The 21285-nt window shown below is 46.9% G+C and overlaps 1 protein-coding gene across 3 annotated transcripts; it reads right to left on the reverse strand.

Annotated features, from left to right (window-relative positions):
- Positions 1–17312: 17312 nt before the first annotated feature.
- Tmem176a (transmembrane protein 176A) lies at positions 17313–21150 on the reverse strand. 3 transcript variants are annotated; one of them, XM_035448798.1, is made up of 8 exons: positions 20993–21122; positions 20492–20603; positions 20195–20380; positions 19902–20012; positions 18790–18846; positions 18447–18665; positions 17885–17995; positions 17313–17577 (listed from the first exon to the last, which is right to left on the reverse strand). In XM_035448798.1, exons 3-8 carry the CDS (start codon positions 20378–20380, stop codon positions 17536–17538), a joined length of 726 nt encoding a protein of 241 aa, XP_035304689.1. In that variant the 5' UTR covers positions 20492–20603; positions 20993–21122; the 3' UTR covers positions 17313–17535. The 3 variants fall into 3 exon arrangements, with proteins under 3 accessions (XP_035304689.1, XP_027284269.1, XP_035304690.1); XM_027428468.2 differs by lacking the exon at positions 20492–20603 and having other exon boundaries at positions 20993–21150; XM_035448799.1 differs by lacking the exons at positions 19902–20012; positions 20492–20603 and having other exon boundaries at positions 20993–21150.
- Between the last annotated feature and the right edge of the window lie 135 nt (positions 21151–21285).

Raw genomic sequence — 21285 nt, forward strand, 5'->3', positions numbered from 1 at the left:
GGATGAAATGTGATAGGGTTTTAAGGGGCTGCAAGACACATGGGAGCCCCTTCTCTCTGGCCTCCCTGCCTTGCTGCCCCTGGCATGCTCTGGCTTTTGTCTGGATGGTGTTTTTCTAATAAAGGATATCTTTATCAAAAGCTCCTTTTATTTCTTAATACACACCAATCCTGAGATGGTCAACGTTGTGACTGGTCATCAGCTTCTGAGCAAATAGCAGAGCAGAGACACATGGGCATTTGCCTGCACTGTTGACTCACACTGCTCTGCGGGTCTTGAAGATGACCAGCACTCAACAGATTCTGTAAGATAGCTCACTAGAGAGATGGCTCAGTGGTTAAGAGCATTGGCTGCCCTTCTAGAGACCCAGCACCTGCAGGGTGACTTACAAATGTCTATAACTCCAGTCCTAGGGCATCTGAAGCTCTCTTTTGACCTCCATAGGCACCAGGCACACATGTCGCGCCCAGACATGCATGCAGGCAGAACGCTCAGACACACAAAGTAGGTAGATGTTTTTGAAAGGAAGAAAATACACAGCATTAGTCTAGACTATTGTGAACTCAGACCTACGTGTACAGCTTCCTAGCAGGCTCTTTCCTCTCCTCCCCTCTCCTCTCCTCTCCTCCCCTCCCCTCCCCTCCCTTCTCTTCCCTTTCCTTCCCTTCCCTTTCCTCTTTCCTTGCCTGTCCTGCAGGCACCTGTCTCAAGAAGACTGAATGGAATACATTGCCTCTCTTGTGAAAGAATGCCATGGCTATCCACTTAGAAATGGATTTTCAGACTTACCCTTCTCCCCTTCCTACTCCCAATGTACTAGTGAGTGGTGCTTGCTGTTGTTATTGGTGGCCATGTGTGTGTTTGAAGACAGTTTGACTATGTAGCCCAGGCTAGCCTAGAACTCACAATTCAGCCTCCAGACTCCAGTCCCCACAGTGTAGGGATTGCAAGGGTGCCGGGCAGCAAGGCCTAGTTCCTAGGATCTTAGTTTATCTCTTCCACCCACTACTCTCCCATTTGTTTTAGCTCATGAACTTCTGTCTGCCTGTGTCCCAGAAGCATTCCCCACGGGCTTCCTTGTTCCCAAGCTTGCCACCCCTACCTCTCTGTCCTTGCCAGAATGAGCGTTCTCCAGGGGAAACCGACTGTCTGCTTCCAGACTTCCGACAGTGCTCCTGACTTAGCTAGTCCCTGCAGAACTGACCACTTGCCCTCCTTTAGTTTCTACACAGCTGCCTGGAATATTCCACCGCCCTCCCTCAAGCCTGAGGTCTATGATTGGAATGCTTCACATGATCATTGCTCCCTGGGCTCTGTCCCCACCGGCTGTTACCTTCATCCTAGATTCATCAGGCCCCGTGGTGAGCTGGTCACCTTTGTCCCTCACCTCTGTGTCGTTGAGCTTAGCTCAGAGGCTGGCTTTAGATGCTATGAAGGAAAAGAAACTTCAGTGTGTCTGGTGGGGTCCTATTAGGAAGCAGAAGGCGTTCTACAGGCAGAACAGACATTTACAAAAATGAGCGAGGTTAAGGAAATTGTGGAGGGCTGGTAGAACAACCAGGCTGGCAGTGGTTGGTGCCCTCTTCACCTCTAGCTGGACAGAGGTCTTTCGCAGAGCAGAACCACACTGGATGTTGACCTGGCACAGCGGAAACCACGAGAGCTTATTCAGCTGCCAAGCTCCCTACGAGCCTAACCCAAAGTCAGTCCTGTGCCTTTCAGGAGTCCCTAAAGGCCAGCCTTTCAGGTACAGGGCAGAGAGAACTGTCTGGAAGGCAGGTCTGCAGAGAAAAACAACACCAGGAATACTCTATCCTTCTCCCTAAGCATGGACGAAGGCACCTGCACTCATGAGCAAGAACATGACACCACTTTTCTCCTGAGCCATGGTGGCAGGTGGACAGTCTGGGCATACTCTTTCTCTGGGGTAGCAGTCACTAGGCCCCTAAGAGACACTTTCCAGCTCTACTTTCTGTTCTCAGCTTGTCTCACTGAGAAACCTAGTACTGGGCTTAGTGGTCATGAAAGTCTCAAATGGACCTGCCATCTGCAAACTCCAAACTTTCTTATCTTTCTAGGGTCGAGCCTGACTGGTTTTCATGATCACGAACCGAACATAAGTGCTCTGCCTTCTGGCAGAAAGCCCGGGCCCAGATCTCGGGGAAAAGGGTACCCTGAAAAGGCTCACACCTGTAACCAGCACTTGGGAGACTGAGGCTATGAAGCTGCAGCCAGCCTAGGCTATAGAGCGAGTCCTGATCCCAAAACAAACCAACACCCACACGACCAGGCAACAACCCTTGAAGAAAGAGTTGGGTCCAAAAGGAATTCTGTACTCTGTGTGAGTGGGTGATGGGGTGATGGAGTGCGGAGGAAGCCATTCCTGGTTTAGAGTGGCCTAAGGGAGCCGGCCGCACGTGGAAGTTAGGGTAACACGCAGGATGACAGCCACTGGCTAGGACAACTCAGGTGGGAACAGCAGCTTGGGGCGGGAAACGCTGAGGGGAGAGGTGCTAGCGCTGCAAGTCAGGACTGGTCTCCTTGTTTGCTGCTGGGAAGGTGATGTGACTTCAAACAAAATCAGGCTGGCCGGGCGGAGCTGCTTTAGGACAGCGCCGCCTGTCGGCGAAGCGCAGAAGCGCATGGGCCTCCTCTTGGGGCCCCTGGGCGCTGCGGAGAGAGGCGGGGCGCCGGCAGAGGCTCGGCGGCGGCGGCGGGGTCGTGGTTCACGGGATCACAGCCTGCCACTCACGCTGTAACAGCCAAGGAGGGCACAGGAGCCCTAGTCGCGGTAAACCCAGCCTTCTGCTGTGTGAGAACAGCGCTCCCTTGTGTCCGGGCGGTGCAGATTCAAAGATTTTTGTCAACCTTACTGTTGGGTTTGGGATTCCTGCAAAATATACTTAGTGCCCTACTGTGTGCCCGCTTAGTAGCAGGCGCCGACTTCTCCATAGCAGGGACTGACAGGGTGTTTCTTGAGCTCCCTGGAACAGCACTGCTTTCCTAAATGTCTCTGCGTGTTCACATGCCAGGGGACCAGGAAGCAGAGCTGGTTTTTGGTTTTGTTTTGTTTTTTTCTTTCTTTCTATTTTGAGACCGAGTCTCACTACGTTATCTAGGTTAACCTTGAACTCAAATATGTAGTTCAGGCAAGCCTTGGACTTGCAGTCCTTCCTCTTGCATTAGTCTCCAGAGTAACACCCCCCAATCCTGGTTTATTTCTGATGTTCAATTCGGAGTACAATCTGTAAACTTCTACCTGGCCTAATTCACCACTCCAGTGGAATTTCTATCCTTTTGTCCGCAGGGTTTGTCCAGAAACCTCTGACCCTGATGAAATTTTGTGTTTATTATCTTTTAATAATGAAATATATGTATATGAAAAATAAACACAGAATTAAGGTACTGTGGACAGACACAAAGGAAGCCAAGAAATGGCTCATTGCTTCAAGGATGCCAGGTCTTTTTCCTCCTCCCACAACTGATCTGCATGGCATTACCTCTTTCCTTTGCTCTGGACTGGCTTTTGGATGCATCCCCAGAGGATAAAGACTGGCTTTGCCTGTGTTGAACCTCATACAAACAGAGTCTTGTGAAGGTGATGTCTTGTATGTCTTTCATGTTTTGCTCAATTTCATGTGTCCATGAATGCTATTATGTGTTTTTTCACTCTGAGAATCTGCAACTGACAATCCATTTTACTGGTGGTTTGTTTCTGGATTGGGGGATTACAAACTGTGATCTACGATCGTATTGGTGTATATGGGTTGATAAATCTGTTCCAGAGTGAGTTGGTGACGTCATCAGTGTCAGGTTGCAACTTTATACTAGTGTGCAGTCATTTTTCAATGTAACTACACTAGTTCCTACTGGGGCATCCTTGCCATCCTTACCATCACTTGATATTACCAAACAGGACTTTTTCTTTGTCAAATATGGTAATTTGTTTTATGTTTTCTTATTGTGGTTGTAATTTGACCTGATGAGGTATCTATCAATAATATTGAGTATGTTTCTTGTGTTTATTGGTCATTTGGATATCTACTGTTGTCCAGTGTCTTGGCTACATTTTCTGCTGCCTTGATGAATTAAATGAACTCTTCCTATGACATAGCTAGTACTTTACCATCTTGGTCCTACTACAAATAGTAATCACATGCTCACAGATACCCTGTGACCCTGGGTGGTATATCTTATCTCTTCATTGAATTTGTTCTGTTTTGGTGAATCAATGCAATGAGTTTTCTCAACACTTCATTTTACAGTTGTTGCTTTGTGTCCTGGTTAGAAGATCTGTGTCTCAAGGGTAAATGTGACCAGATGGTGCAAGGGACTTGGGTCTGTGTTCTCAAGAAGATCTTCTCTTGGCCTTTGCTCATACTGCTTCCACTCTCCGGCCTCTGGTTAGAGGGAGGCGACTGTTTTCAAGAAGACCCTTTAGATTTGTACCTCCTTATTTTGAGTGAAGGGTACTTTCAGTGAAACGGGGGTATGGGTCAGAGCAGAACTGGGCTGAGAGTCTGTGGATGCTGGAGAAGAAGGGTGAGCTGTGGTGGGGTGACTCCCCCTTAGAGCTAGAGTGCCCCCTCCCTGAACTGTGTATTCCAAGGTGAGTGGGATGGACTAGGAGGAAATGGGTGGAAGATAGTACAACAGTAGGAAAACTCTAAATCTGGGACCTGGGGCACAGCTCCAATAGCCAGCTGAGATAGAATGGGTGTCTGGGCAAACCTGACAGGGAAGGGGAGGCCTCACTCCGCAGCATCCACAGGGGCCAGCATGACCTTATCTCCTTGAATCTCCGGGGCCAATGGGAACTTCTAAGCAGGAAGCAGGAAGCATTAAGAGACGTTTGCTCAGTTGGGGAATGAGCATTTTCGAAAGAGCTGAGACTAGGTTTTTCTTAATCAGCTCCCCTCTTCCATTTTTTTTTCTTTTTCTTGTGTGTGTGTGTGTGTGTGTGTGTGTGTGTGTGTGTGTGTGTGTTTAAAAATAGCCACTAGGTGACAGGTTTAGTCACATCTGCTGATTGCAGCAAAGGGTTCAAGTAAGGACTATAGAAGGAACTAGGCATTTGGATTTAAATTCAACTTTCATTTTAATTCTGTTTGTGAACTCGTCAGTCTCAGAGCTTTAAACACATATTTCTGTGATAAGCATCGCACAGTGAAGCTGTGGCAGGCACTGGTATAGTACTCCTTCCTCTCTCAGGCTTTTAAAGATGGTGCGGATTTGACTTCTGCAGTGCTTTTAGATCTGCCCTTAAGTGACCAGACTGTAAACATTCAATTACACAAATGTCAATCAAATTGTTCTGCTAGGAAATGGCCTTTTACTGGCAGGATCTGGCAAGTGGCTTTGTTTACAGCCTCTGAGGGTTCCAGACTTGGGGAGCGGCTGGTGGTAGGCGGCCTGACCCTGCCTTCCATCTCTCCTGCCCAGCCCTGCTCCCCAGCTACAGTCCCTTCCATGAACCTGCCTTTCCTGAAGCCCTAGAAAATCCTTTGGTGTTCTTTCCTGTTAAACCATGCCATTCTTACCTGGAATTTAAAAATAATAATAGTAATAAAAATAAATAAATCAAAAGCAAATTGTGCATAGGAAAATACATCCAAAGTCATAGGCCCAGGGTTCCTGTCTTGATCTGGAAGGCGACTGCACACATTTGGAAAGAACGTGGAGTGTTGTATTGGTCACTTTGCTTCACCGTTGCTAAGCTGTCTGACAGAACCATCTTGAAGGAGGAAAGTCTTCTTTGGGCTCACTGTTTCACGGGGTTTTAGTCATTATGCATTGTGCGTGGCTCAGTTCCTGACGGAAGCAGCGTGTGTAGATCTGGCATACCATGGTGCGCCAGGAACAAAGAGAGGGCCAGGAACCAGTGACTGGGTATAGCCTGCAAAGGGACACTTCTGCCAGCCCCACCCCAAGAATCCACAACCTTTCAGTGTGGCACCACCAGCTGGGGAAGAAGTATTCAAATATTAGCTTTTGGGGGAACTTCTGATTCAGATCGTAATAGATGTGGAGATAGACACAGGGCAACAATTTCATATGCGTCAACGACTGTTCAGTAAAACTCACCATTCCCTTCTTGTGTGTATAGGTCTATGGATTTTAACTGTGTATAGATCTGAACCCTTGGCTCCAGGGCTGTCCCATCACCCCCAAATCCCCCTGTGAAGTCCCTGCTGCAGTTATCACCTCCTCATCCTCACCCTGAAGTCACTAGTTCTCCAGCGTTACACAGAACTGTGCAACATGCCTTCTCCCGGGCCTGCCCCCTTCATTATGCTTTGTATTCCTCAATAGTTTGATTTTATCTTAGACTGGGCTTTGCAGCCCAGGGAAGGCTCAAACTCACAATCCTGCCTCAGTCTCCTGAGAACTGTGGTAATAGACACCTGCCACCACATCTGTCAAGGTTCTCTATTTTTATTTTTTATTTACCTACTACACGTGTTTTATGTATGTTAGACATGTATATGGAGGTCAGAGGCCAAATGTCTTCTTCAGTTGCTCTCCACACTTTAAAGACAAGTTCTCTCATGGACGCCGCAGTGTGCTGATATGGCCAGACTGGCTGGCCAGCAAGCCCCAGGAATCTGGGCATCTCTGCTTCCTCAGCACTGGGTTACAGCAATGTGCTGCCACACCTAGCTTTTTATGTGGGGGCTGAGGCTCAAACTCATGCTTGCCCTTCAAACATTTTACCAATGGAACCGGCTCCCCTGTCCTGTTCTTTTTTGAGTAACATGCTAGTGTGTGCCTATCCTCTGGGTTGTTTGTGGTTTTTCCTATGGAAGCGTATCTGGGTTGCCTCAAGTCTGGGGGTAATTATGAAGCGAGCAGCCACGAACACTCCTATGCAGGGCTTCTATAAGCTTTAGTTTTTCAGGAAAAATGCCCAGGAGTGGGTTCACTGAAATGTACTCTGTGTCACGCTGGCTTTCAGAGTCTCTGTGAGGCTTTGCAGGTGCACGGAGTGGGATGTTTGGTTTCACTCTGAACTGGTAACTTGTGGAGTTTATCTCGTTGTGTTTGTTGTCACTCCTGCTTTCTTGCTGCTTCCCTGCCAATTAAACGACCCTTTCAACAGCCAGCTTCTGGCCTTACTGACTGCTTTTCCAAGCAGTTTTCTACTCTCTCTTCCACCATTGCCTTGCTTCTACCTCCCTCGGCTTTGTTTAGTTCTCTCCTGTTTCTATTTCCTGGTATGAAACTTCATATTACTGATGTGAGAACGTTATCATTTGTCCATACAAACACTTAATGACTTCATTTTCCTCCTACTCACTTGTCTGCTGTATCTCACGGTTTTAATTTTTAGTGTATTAGTGTGTGAGAGTAAGGGCCACACCTCTCATGCAGAGATCAGACCAGTCTCCTGCCTCTGCCTGCATCTCACTAAGGAGTGCTGGAATTACAGATGTGAGCCACCCCATGCAGTTTCTTTCGAATTCCGAGGAATCAAACTCAGATATCTCACAAAATTTCAAATATGGAATTTGTGTGTGTGTGTGTGCGCGCGCGTGTTTAAAATATTTTCTAATTCCCTTGAAATTTCTTTGATCCATGAGTTACTTAGAAAAATATTAATTTTTGAATATTTGAAATTTTTCTCATTGTCTTTCAGTTGGTGGTTTCTAGGTCAATTCCACTATGTTCTGAGGAGACTCTCTGCATGGTTTCAGTTCTCTTGAACTTGTTGAGGTTTGGTCCTGGGACAAACTGGTAATTTTCTTTTAGTACATATTGATTTATTGGAGGGTGGGGTATGTCATGGTACATCTGTCAGGAGACAACTTCTGAGACTCTTTACTTCCACCACGAGTGACCAAGGAATTGAACTCAGGTCTTGAGACTTGGCTGCAAGTGCTTTTACCCACTGAGCCGTCTTGCAGACCTGTCTTGGTCATTTTCAGTGAACACTGAAAGACTGTGTACTCTGTGGTTGTTGAGTATTCTGCGAGCGTAGTAGGGGCCAGTTATTAACGATGTGTCCTGCATTTCCACACATGAATTCTTTTATCTGTACTTGTCTTAGAGTGCTTGTGCTAAAACTGTCAGACAGGCACCCCACTGTGACACACTGGCCCCCACTCACTCTGTCTGCCACTGCGGGGACTGTGGCAGTTTCCCACCCTAAAGATGGAGTCCTCTCTTCAGTTGTGTGCATCATTGCACACAATGTTTTGAAGCTCTGTTATTTGGTACATAGTATCTACTTTAGTATTTCCATCTCAGTGAGCCCACCCTTTATTTGTTTTAAAATTTATTTTTATGTGTATCAGAGTTTTGCCTGCAGGTATGTCTGTGTACAACATGCAGGCTTGAAGCTTGTGGAGGCCAAGAGAAGGCATCTGATCTCCTGATCTGGAGTTACAGACTCCAGTATGGGTTCTGGGAATTGAACTTGAGACCTCTGGAAGAGCAGTCAGTGCTCTTAACCTTGGAGCCATCTCTCGATCCCATGATTTATTCTTAAGTGTGTGTGTGTGTGTGTGTGTGTGTGTGTGTGTGTGTGTGTGTGTGTGTGTGTGTGTCTTTCTCTCTGTGCTTATGTGCCTTTATGTGCCTGTATATCTGTGTGAGTCTATGCCATGTCTGTACAGGTGCCCATGGAGGTCAGCGAGGGCGACAGATTCTGTGGAGCTGGAGTTACTGGTGGTTGTGAGCTGCCTAACATGGACTGAGGTCTGAACTTCTGGAAGAACAGAAAAGCTTTTAACCACTGAGCCATCTCTGCAGGCCAGAGCCCTCGAATTAGCATGTAATGACTCAGCTTAGTCCTGTAAACTTTCTTTGCTTTGAGGCCTTCTTTTTGTGGTATTAAAAACCTCTACTCCTGCTTCATCTCAAATTAATGTTTGTGTGGCATCTTTCCCACCCTTTTGCACATAATGCATTTATGCTATTAAATTTTAAATTAATGTCTTGGATGCAATATAAGTTGGGCCACTTAAGAAAATCATTGTGGACAGCCCAGCCCATCTTCTAATTGTGACTATACTATTTACACGGATAGGCTCATGTTTGTTCTGTATTTTATTATTTGGTTGTGTTTCTTCTCTCTCTCTCTCTCTCTCTCTCTCTCTCTCTCTCTCTCTCTCTCTCATGTCTCTTATCCCCTGCACTTTTTCATGGTCACATGAACATTTTTTAGCATTCCATTTGATTTTGTATTTGTATAACATATTTATTTTTACTAGTTTTGGGGTGCCATTACTTGTTACTATAGGGATTATAACGTACATGTCTAACATTTTATAGTCTTCCTAAAATCTGTCTTTGGATACTTCAGTAGAAGGAGAAACATGCCCCTTTCCCTGTCCCATTTATGTCCTATTTGTCTTATATCTAATCTCTATATCCATGGAAAGTTCATAAGACATTTTCTTACTTGCTTTCAGCTGTCAAGTCTATCTTAAAGAACTCGAGTGAGCATATTAAACCCACAGACATCCACCCATGCCCACCCCAGTGACGCATGTCCCACTGGGCAGTGCTTTCTTCCAGCACGTTCAGCACTGTTCTGTCATCTCCCCATGGCTCTGCCAAGTGTTTGCATCACTCTTCCCATGGCTGAACCTTTGATCGTAGCTGTGTGATTGAAGGGCTTATATTTCTTTGTCTTCCTTCCATTTGAGGTACACTGAGCACCTTCAGTTCTTAGGCTTATGTCTTTTACCACAATTGGGAGTTTCTCAAACATTATTTCTACACACAGAGGGAAAGGAATGCAGGCAATTGCTCTGAATGTTTTCCATTCCTCAGGACTGTTTCCCACCTGTCTTTAGTTTCCTATGTGTTCCCTTTCCGAGGACTCGTCTTTGGGATTTCATGTCCAAGGACTTCCTGTGGGGTCTTGTCAACAAGGACATTCAGGATTATCAGGGTGGCTTAGGTATTTATCCCATGGGATCCTTCGTTCCAAAGTCATGTCAAGCTGGCTATGTCTCTGCCAGCTTTGTGACTTGAACAGCTATAAACATGGATGTGCACGTGTCTCTATGACATGTTGTATATTTGGGTAAATACACAGAGTGCTATAGCCGGGTCATATGGTAGATCTCTTTTCAGATATTTGAGGAACCTTGATACTTATTTCCATAGTGGCTGAACTAATTTGCATCCAAATAAGTGTCCCTCTTTCCCCTAGTCATCCTGTCACATTTATGACTACTTGTCATATTTTTATGACAAGGGTGGGATAGAACCTCAATGTAGTTTTTAAAAGGTTCATTGTATCTTGTTTTATGTGCATCAGTGTCTTGCCTGCACATATGTAAGTGGTCAGAAGAGGGAGTATGATTCCCTGGAACTGGAATTAAGGATAGTGGTGAGCCTAAGAATGGAAGTAGATGCTGGAAACCAAATTCAAAATTTCTGCAAGAACAATGATGACTAAGAACACCCTGCCCCCTTCAGTAAAGTTCAATTGCATTTCTCTGATGCCTAAGGTATTGAACATTTTGACATTTATTGACCATTTATAGAGCATCTTTTGAGAACTCTCTATTCAGTTGTGAGGTGGTGGCACTCGTCTTTAATTCCAGCACTTGGGAGGCAGAGGCAGCTGGATCTCTGAGTTTGAGGCCAGCCTAATCTATTTAGTGAGTTATAGAACAACCAGGGCAACACAAACCCTGTCTCAGTGCCCTCAACTGAGAGAGAGACAGACAGAGACACAAAGAGAGACAGAGACACAGAGAGACCTGTCCATTCATTTCACCAGTTGTTTGGGGGTTTGGACATTTTTTTAGATTTGTGTGTAGTCTAGATATTAATCCAGATGTGGATCTGGCAATCTTTCCCCCATTCTTTAGGCTGTTTCATTACTCACCTAACTCTTCTCTTTGTTGTGAAGGAAGCATTTCAATTTCATGCAATCTCAGTTGATTCTTGGTTTTATTTCCCAAGCTAGTGGAACCCTTTCAAAAGGTGTTTGCCTTCACCTATAGCTTGAAGTATTTTCCCCTAGTAGCTTCAGTATTCCAGGTCCTCCATTAATGTCTTCAGCCTTTGAATTGGTTTTTATACAGGATGTGGATATTGAGTTTTTATAGAAAGCATTTGTTTAAGATGTTGCCTTTTCTCCAATGTATGTTTTTTCATCTCTGTCAAAAAAATCAGGTGGCTATAGTTGCATTGAATTTATGTCTGGGTCAACTATTCTACTCCACTGATTAATACATGTGTGTTTGTGTCTGCTGTGCTGGTTTTGTTTCTATGGCTCTGGATGATCAGAGTGTTGGTGCAAGAAAGATGTGGGAGTCATAGATTATTATTGTGTTTATTAGATCCCAGGAAAACTCAGGCCTCCGGGGTCCCAGCCCAGGACCTCGGTCACCCCAATCACCAGGCGGATTCGAAAACTTGCTGCAAACTGCATGAGGCTTTATTGTTATTTAACGAGCTAACCCCATGTTAGCTCAGGTCTTTCACCCACCCGCTATGGTGGATGGCTAGCAAAGACAGCTCGAACCAGCTGCAGAGAGATCTTGTAGGGGAGTGTCTAGGGGTATGCACAGGCTCAGGATTGGTGTGCCTCCGGGCTAGGAGGGCTTGCCCTGTGTTGACTGGCCAATTGGTTGTTATGGCCCATAGGACCTCCCAGGGTGGTTGCTATGCTCTGTGCGTCATTGCTGTGCACTTGTCCATAAAGCACACCCAGAGCCGTAAAGCATAGCGCCACCAGCTAACTTCTGATTGGTTCCTTGCCACGAGGCAGGCATCTGACCTCTTAGTGACCAAGGCAAGGTCATGGCAAGCACCTGTTACTGTCATGGCTGCTGAAAGGGGCAGCTGGTCCCTTCATGTTGAGGTCAATCTGTGTCTTTGCAGCCACTATTGCTTGTTTTATGATATCAGGTTAACTGATGTTGAGCCCACCTATGTTTAGAATTGTAATATCCTTTTGATGTTTTTTTCCCTGTGAATAATTTTGGTTTGAAGTCTAATTAGCTAGATTTTTAGTATGGCTGTGGTGGCTTGTTTTCTACTTCAATCTGCTTAAAATGTCAGTTCCCAGTCTTTTATCCTAACACTGTGTTTGAAAGGTTTAGGCATTATGCTGGCCTGCCCCTGTTACCTGGTGGAATCCACTCAGGCAATACCCTGGTCAGCCCAAGGTTCCATGGGAAAGAAGTCTGTACGCAGGTGCAGAGGACCCCTTTAAAAGATAGGCTCTCTGCCCCTCTACTCTCTCTGTCTGTCTGTCTCTCTCTCCCCCTGTCTCTCTCTCTCTCTCTCTCTCTCTCTCTCTCTCTCTCTCTCTCTCTTTCTCTCTCTCTCTGTCTGTCTCTCTCTCTCTCTCTCCCCCTGTTTCTCTGTTTCCCGCTCTGTCTCTCTATGGCGACCAGCCATGGCGGTCAGCCATTACCCTGTTTCTCTTCTTAGTTTACCCATTCTGTTGCGCCTTATAATAAACTTATAGTCAATATGTCTGTCTCAATATTTCTCTTTTCTTCTTTTTAAACAAAAGAATAACATTTTGGCGCCCGGACGTGGAAAGGCTCTGCCCTTAAAAGAATAACAGTGTTCATTTGTTATAAGGAGGTGTGTTTCTTGTAGGCTGCAACTAGATGGGTCGGGTTTTTCAATTCAATCTGCTAGCCTTTATTTTTTGCCTGGGCAATTGAGGCCACTAACACTGTCATGGCCCAGCATGTCTCAGCCCCAAGCCATGGAAGCCATGAGGTTTGGCCTGAGTTGGGGAGCATGGACTTGGAAACTCCTAGCAACCCAATGGTGATAAAGACCAAACACAGGCATCTTGTCATCTTTAGAGAGCTCTCGGTTCCATGTTGCAAAACTGGAGTCTCTTGTTTATTTGGCATCTTCTTGGCTGTTTCTTAACCATGCTTCCAAGGCCATGAGGCCATTTCTGTCTCCCCCAGTAGACTCCTCTAGATCCCCCCTAACTCTCCGTCCTCCCTGGTTACTCACACACCTCCTGCCCAGGTGCAGGCCTATTCAAATGCTTAGTCCTGTTGAGATGCAAACTAGGAGGCATTCTACACTGAGACTATGTTATACAATAGCAGACTTGCTCGCATTAGCAATACAATTATAGGCGGAGCTCCTGGGTGCTCCTGTTTACTGAAACTGGAGGCTGGACTTTAATACATTCCATAATGGAACTTTCTTGGTCCCCAACATAACACTCAGAGTCCTTAATTAAAGGCGTGCACTAATTCCTGGCATTTGATGCTTCATTTGGTATTCTGCTAATCTTGACTTGACTATTTGCCATTCTAGTCAGCTTAGCCTTTCCTATGACTTTGTGGGTATGTTTTAATACCTGTGTTCATAAGGTCCGTAAAGTCATAATCTGTTAGATCTGAGACCCAAATTCCAAGTGTGCATCCACTGTCCTTTTCTCTCTTTTTTGGTGGCTGATGATAATCAACCTAACTATAAACATTGCAGGGATTGTATATTTGGGAAGAATTGTCATAAACTATTTTATCACAAGTTCTGTGCTGAGGTTGGGAGTGACCGTGCATTGCTTTGAAGTGTTATTCCTGTAATGTTGGCCAGGTGTGTGTTAACTGACACAGTGAGTGGCTTTCACACAAATCTTCAGTTCTATAATTGTGGTGTAAGCTCAGCACAGGAAGTTGTAATGCATGGTTTGTGCTGTGATTATAATATTCATGCAGAAGAGGGTATAAACATGTATACAGTTTCATTAATAACACATGAACCTGCTGGGTTAAAGGTGAGGAGGTGATCATGACTATAGACCCCTGTTCCACACCCCCCTGCTTTTTCCTGTTGGCTGGGAAATGCGCAGGTAGAAGGGACACAGCCTTTGAGTTTGAAGCAGTGAGAAGCTGCCCACAGCTGAAGCAGCTCAGAATGTCACCGTTCAGAGAATTGTTCAGCTTTCCTGGAGCCTCTGAGGGCAGATGGGGAGAAGTACAGGGCAAGAGCAGGCCTGGGGAGCCAAGAACTCACCCTGGAGGTGGCTGTTGAGGCTGTATTGGGACTGCGAGGTATTTGGCCTGTGAGGCGCCATGGTTGGCCTCCCATTCAGGACACTAGAAGAGCTATGTGAGGCGCTGTGAGTATCCCCAGCGAAAGCAGGTGGAGGATAAGGAGGACTGTGCATGAGATGGAGACCTGGCAAGTGAAATAGAGTCTGCCTGGCTTCCTATGACCTCTGTTTTATCCACGTTTCACCATCAGCACCTTCTCCATTGGCTCTTGCTAAGGTCTGCACCCAGTTGCAGTGAGCTGTCATCAGGCATGCTTCACAGTTCTTTCTCAGGAAGACACTGGTTTTTTTAATGTTTCAAATTTTATTTATTTTTATTTTATGTGTGGGTTTGCCTGTGTGTATGTATGTTCACATTGTGTATGCCTGGTGCCTCGGGGACAGACGAGGGTCTTGGATCATTTGGAACTGTGAGCCACCGTGTAGATACTGAGAATCAATCCTGAGTCCCCTCAAAGAGCAGCAAGTGCTCTTAACACTGAGCCATCTCTCCAGCTCTGATCTTCTTCTTTTTTAAATGATGGATTTTTGTCTACAGTGTGATGACTGGACAAGCTTAGCTGCCACTATTTGGGGGGTGGAAATTATTTGTTAGAATGGCTTCTGTCTGTGAAGACAGAATATATAAACAAACTCAAGTTTCTCTCTTGCAGAGACATCCAACTAGGCACCCCAGGATCTGCTGGGGTGTAGATCATGTTTTCCAATTTTCCCTCTCCATTGCTAAATCACCCCAGTGTGACTTGCTCCAGGGCAAGATAGGAGAGCAAAAGGGATGCCTCCCATGTGCTCCCCAGGAGGTGCACACTAGAAAAGTCAGGATAAAGACTGGGAAAAACAATCTTTATCCTGAGAAGTAATGTACCCAGTCAGTGCCAGGGCACCTAGTTCAAGGAATAGAGAAAGGAAGAATGACAATGGGGAGTTGTGCCAGCCTCTGCCAGTGGCTCATTGCTTGCTGTCCCTGTGCACTGAAGACACACCTTCTGCTGTGTTTGCACAGGTCAACCCTGCTGATCACTCAGAGAGGTTTTCCTAATGCCTGTTCTAGAAGCTTGAAGGAAGAAGGTTGTTTTTCATTTAAGAACTCTGTTCTAGTAAGGAGGAGATCCTCGGGATAATTGGAATAAGATTATTTTTTGTCATTGTTTTACTTTTTGTTTTTTAAGTGGGAAAAATTTGGGACTAGTAGCTTCAAAGCGCTCACTCATTGTTGCTTGGCACAGGGACAGAACATCATGGCAGCAGGAGTGTGTGGGAGAAACACTCTTCACTTCCCAGCAGACAGGAAGGAGAAAAGAGTGGTATTTTAAAAGTGTGTGTGTGTGTGTGTGTGTGTGTGTGTGTGTGTGTGTGTGTATTTGCACATGAGTGCAGTGCCCACAGAAGCCAGAAGATGGTGTCAGATCCCCTGGAACTAGAGTAACAGTGAGCTGCCTGACATGGGTAATCCAAACACAACTCAGAATCTCAGCATTTGGGAGGCAGAGGCAAGCAGATCTTGGAGTTCAAGGCCAGCCTGGTCTACAGAGCAGCAAAGGCTACATAGGGAGAAAAATAAGGAAAAAAAAAAAGACCCAAAACAACTGAATAAAACTAAGATTTTCGGCAAGAGCAGCATCTCTCCAGCCCCTAGGACTTTTTTTTTAAAGCAAGATTTTATTTTCCTTCTTTGAGAGTGTAATGAACGTGGTCCCACTGTAAATAAAGACAGTAAAGATGAGGGGCAGAGAATATTCTGAAAGTTGGTTTGGTCACCTGAGTCATGACCTCTTGTAGTCTATAAAACATACAGGATATAAATGAGAAATACCAATTTCCCCCTTTAAAGTAGTTTAAGAAGAATAGAAAAAGGGATCTTGGAAACTTTGGTTCTTTTCTTTCCTCCCCCGTTGTAAACTCGTGTTGGGTGGTAGAGTTTGCATAGCATCTGCCGGTCAAGTGGGTTGGTGAGTCTTCGTATATGGTGACCACATTAGATGCTGAGACAGAAAGTTGGGGCAGGGGGTGGAGAGATCACAGTGACCTCTGTCTTTGCGGTTTGATTCTGTCTGCTTTGCCAGCTATTCACCCTCACGGACCTTCTGCTCTCTGATGTCAGTCAGCATCATCCTCATCTCCAGAACCCTCTTTGCCCATGGCTTTCTCAGCCTCCTCTTCTCTATAGCCATACTCTTCATCACAGTGGGCAAACTGTGATGTCTTGTCTTCTCAGATTTTGTTTGGCTTTTAGAATGCTCTTTTGCTGATTGGGTGGGCTTGTATGCCCAGGCACCAAACTCCACAGTATCAGCTTGCCTAGCTTATACAAGCAATGGGATTTTAAGAGAACACCTGCTCCTCCCCCGCCCCCAGGAGTGTTGAGTTGTGGAATCTGTTCTAGTGGAAGGAGAGAGAGGGGGCACCCCTGTGCCCAGCCTTCAGTGTAATCCTTGTCTCAGGACCTCACATGGGTTCCTCTGGCAGAAGCAGGCCTGCACATGGGTGTCCTTTCACCAGAGGGGAATCTAAGAAGCCAAATTGGGTTTCTCTAGAGCCCGCCTAGAATGTCTTCCTGCCCTTAATTCTGAGGTGTATCTTCTTGATGCTATAGGTTATCCATGAATACTGACACATGCTGAGCCCTGTAGGTCCTTCGGGAGAAACCCCAAGTGCACAGGTGCCCATGGCACCCTGCCATAGACCAACTCAACACTCAGCTCTCTGGATCCACTCCCTGCTTTGTTATGGCTTTTGAGGTTGTTCTTATTTTCTTGATTTTATATATGGGATTTTGTAAATATATGAGTCATATGTTATCTAGTTTTATGTATTTTATGGAACAATTAATCTGGGGTTTATCTCATCATATCATTGGATAGATAACTTGAAAAAAAATGTTTTCAGAGCCAGGATGACCATACACATCTGTGATCCCAGATTCAGGAGGCTGAGGCAGGAGGATCATGGATTCAAGTTCAGCCTGGGCTACATAGCAAGTTCCCATCTTAAACAGCCCAAAAATAAATAAATGAGATTTCTGAAATGATTGTGTCTTGGTGTTATGCTGTCTGTGTCTTGATTTTACTCAACAGTAAAAATAAAAACCCATTCATCCAACTATCTAAAACCCATCTTCTTAAATCAGAATTTGGGGGACAGAGTCTCTACCCCCTGCACCCTACACACCCAGTTAGTTGTTTTCGGGTTGTATGATTCTAGACCTGGGTAGGAGGTTGGAGCTATGTGGGGCGTGTCATAGACTTAATGTCCTCATACTGCTGTGCCTCCCGGCCAATGAGAACTCCCTGGAGTGACAAAGCCAGAATCTGGTAGCAATGACATGAGACTTTATTATCAAGCCACTGCCTGAGAAGGAACACAGATGGTGAAGGTAAAGGAGAAATGAGCAAGTCTGCTGTGAGCAGCTGTGATGCTGGGTGGAGCCAGGCAGTGGTCACGCCTGGCAGTGGGATAGGGTCTATTTGCTCGTGCTGATTCTTCTTTCAGGCTTGGGAAGGAGGGACACCCAGAGCAAGGGAGAGGCAGAACTAGATCACATTTGCACCCAGCAGTTTCTTCTCGTCTGTTTTCTAAGGAAGAGGCCAGAGCAAGATGTTGGTGACAGGGAGAGAAGGGAAATCGGGGTCCTGTGCTCCAGGCCAGCTAGTTCTGGAGCCAGGCAGCGCCAATCTCAGCTGCATAGGACCCTTGACAAAAAGCTCCACAGGCCTGGCATAGATGTGGCCGTCTATGCCTTCCTGGGGTCTTTGGATGGGACATTGGTTGGAAATAGGAACCTTGTGGGATGGGAGAGAAAGACATGATTCTTCCTGGGACTTGCATGGATGTCTCATCTGAACATGCCACTGCCCCAAACGCACTGACACAAAGACTTACCATCTTTGTGAAGCATCTTTTCCAGAAGTAAACACACACAGGGGTGAGAGAAGCCAGGAGCAGCAGCACCCAGACACCCAAGAGCATTGCCTGGAGACTTATGAGCAGGGTCTGGGAACACAGGGCAAAAGACAACGGTGCTGGAGTGATGGCTACATTCCTGCCCCTTTCCATTCTCTCTCCTGGCAAAGGTCACTTTCTACCCCTCACCTCCAAACCTACAGCTTCTGGATTGGGGAGGGATCATGGGTCCAGGGAATAGAATTCACCAGAAACTTTTTCCATTCTCCTCAATAGCTGAGCTGTGATTTGAGTGACAGGGAGGGCATACATTTACCGTGTTGGTAACCCTTGACATACTTGCAATCCTGGGACACTCATGGCTTGTGTCTGGTAGTATTTCTTTCCTAATGTGACATCCACAGCAGAGGAAACAGTTTCTGGCTTTCTCAGCCCTGCATCTTTAAGACCAATCTCCAAGACTAGAGGGAGGGGTACCTTCTCCTGCCCATCTTTGTCTCCCTGCTACCATCTGCAGGTGCCCTTCTCCATGGCCATTTACCTTCAGCATGCTTGTGTAGAATATACACAGGCCTATCCTATCCGCTTCTTCAGGACCTGGGGTGTTGGGGGGCTTGGTGGGCCAGTGATTTGAAGAGTAGCTCACACAGACATCATCTCTGAGATAGTATCGGTAAACATTGAACTCACAAGCTCCAAGAACAATGGCAGCCACAGACATGCAGAAATTCATCAGCACAAGAAGGGTCCTCAACAGGGCCTAGGTAGAGAAAGAGGAGGAGGAAGACCTTGAAGATTCAGATTTACCAGCCTGTGTGTGATGGGGCAGGAGGCCTGGCATAGCCTCAAGGCAGAGTGTGGGTCTTGCCTGGTCCTAAACTCACCCAGCAGGTACCACCCCGTTTCTTGTGAAGGAAGGCAACAGATCCAGCCATCATAGCCTGGGGAGATATTGAACCAGAAGGATCAGCATAGGAAATACAAATGCCCATTCATCTTCTGCCTCATCTCATCTGTAATGCCAGCCTGACGGCCTATGCCATTCTACCTGCATTCCAGGTGCTCTGCAATGCTCTATTGTCTGTGGTGGAGTAACTGTGCAGAGTGATGAGCCTGGATCTGACCAGCGAGGGTGTGGGACACTGTTGTAGTGACACCTAAGTGCACATGGTTAAGCCAGGTGGGTATCTTCTTGTCTGTTCCTATAATCTTCTTTTAAAATCACACGAGACTCTTCATGAAAGTTCCAAGGACCAGGGATCTTGTGGGTCAAAGTCCCAAATTGTTGGAAAAGCTGTCAGTGCAGGATGTGACTTTAGGCAGCCTCAGGCCCAGACTCCCGACTTACCAGCTACTAGGTCCATATGATGAGGACAGAAGAGCAGGAAGTCTGGTGCAGCCCCGTGAACACCTGAGTCTTTTTGACTATTCTAGAACAAATCTATATACTTCTGCCATTGGATGGGTTAGCATAGTTACTTTAATCTCTGTTCTCAATGAATACATGTATTTTTGCTGTTCTGGGAGTGTGGGTCTGTCAGAAAGTTCTCTGTACCCACCATGCTCAACACAGCCAGCTCAACACATTGGCGATAACAGCATGTTGGAATACATCCCTGGATCCCCATAGGATGAGCAAAAGGAAGTAGGAGATGCTCCCTGCCTGACATGCTCCACGTCCCCTGTCTTGAGGCAGATATCAGAGATGAGTGAGCCCTTAGAGCCTTAACTGATGACTGCCATTGATGGTGAGGTGTGGCTGCCAGCCTGGTGGGAGAAGCATGGGGCAAGAGACAGCAGAGCTGACCTGCGACTGCGCAGGCAACCATTTCCTCACTGGTGTCATCTACACAAGCACCAAACTGGCCTACACCATTCAGTCTGTTTGGCTACATGCTCTCTGATGTCACCTCGATGGTGGTGGTGTGCAGGAAGCAAAGAGAACATTACCCCTCTCCCCTCTGACAGCCGGGGACCTTCGTGATGCCACACTCACCACGATCCCAGTCCAGAAGGGGGCACCTGAGGTGTTCATGGCTAAATAATGGCAGATGTAGAGCATTCCACCCAGAACCACACTCAGAAGCCCCAGCACAATCTGCACCACCTGGAAGAGAGAGGACTTGAGAACACAGCTCCTGAATAGTGGATCCACCCGTTAGCTTGCAGCTGACAATGTCTTGGGCATAGAGGGTGGCCAGAGGAAAGGGTGGCAAGCAAGAAGAAGGACCCTTGCTTAGGCAGGCTGGGTGTCCCTCCCCAGCCCATGAAACATGTAGCTACTCTCACCCAGGAGGCCACCAGCAGCCTGCTGCTACCCAGACTCCTGGTCGAGGCAGATTCTGGGAGCCGTAGCGCCGAGCATCCGGCCAGCAGGAGTTGGGCCAGAGCAGACTCTTGGTGTATGTGCACATCAATGTGGGTGGGCTGTGGGGCCCTAAGGGCCACCTCACCGACATGTGCAGTCTCCATCATCTGTGAGGGAGAGAATGAATAGCAGGAAGGAATATCTGGCAGACTTTCAGGCCTATTGGAGTTGGCAAGTTCAGTGACACAGAATGGCTGCCTCTGGCTCTGGAGCTGTACCTGGGATCTCTTTTGGAGGGTTGTCTGTCAGGGAAGCATGCTGCTGCTGGGGCTCCCTCTTCACCCCACCTCTGCTTTGTGTCCCCTGCAATGGTCTTCAGGGACCTGGTGTCTAGATCAAGAAGTGCCCGTGTCTCTTACCTCTCCATTTCACTCCTGACTGGGTCTCTTTTCTCAGCCTCTTCTCCCAGAGTTCTCTGGTCCCAGATCAGAGCCCAAGTCCCTTTAACCGCCCCCCCCCCCCAGCTTCTGTTGTAACAGCTCTTCCTTATCAGGAGTCCCTGGGACCACCTCACCTGGAGCCCTTTGTCTCCTGGGATGAGCATTTAGCACTGACTGACCCTGTCCCCACAGGACTGAGTGGCAGAGATAGGCCACACCTGTCCCTAGCGGTACCTCTCAGTGCCCACGCCCTGGCAAGCTCCTGAATGGATAGAGCAGGGTGGACTGGGAAAGGGGTTTATGCTGAAGTGATTCCCAGGACAGGGTGGACTGTCTTACCTGCTTTCCTCCGGGACCAGGGGAGTGTGCAGCAGGGAAGACCAGGGACACAGGGAGGATCTGGCTGTAGTTGAGAACCTCAGCCCTGGCAGGAGGAAGAAACTGGGTGGGAGCCAGAAGGGGAGGGAAGATGACCAGACTTTAGCACTTCCTGGTAGGCAGCTGGGACCGAGGGCCCCTTCAGGGGCTTTCCAACAGCCAGTTCCTCATTGGGCACTGGGAGTCTGGGGATGGTGGGTGAGGTAGGCATTGAGCTGGGGGTAGCATTGATCACTCCTGTGGGATCTTTGAGA

This window comes from Cricetulus griseus, chromosome 8, assembly GCF_003668045.3.
Source record: "Cricetulus griseus strain 17A/GY chromosome 8, alternate assembly CriGri-PICRH-1.0, whole genome shotgun sequence".
Lineage (NCBI taxonomy): Eukaryota > Metazoa > Chordata > Mammalia > Rodentia > Cricetidae > Cricetulus > Cricetulus griseus.

Coding starts and splice junctions, on each gene's coding strand:
- Tmem176a (XM_027428468.2), bottom strand. CDS start 20,380: ATGATGGAGACTGCACATGTCGGTGAGGTGGCCCTTAGGGCCCCACAG. Junction 20,013..20,194: donor GGCTGCTGGTGGCCTCCTGG/GTGAGAGTAGCT, acceptor TCTCTCTTCCAG/GTGGTGCAGATTGTGCTGGG. Junction 18,847..19,901: donor CCTTCTGGACTGGGATCGTG/GTGAGTGTGGCA, acceptor ATATCTCCCCAG/GCTATGATGGCTGGATCTGT.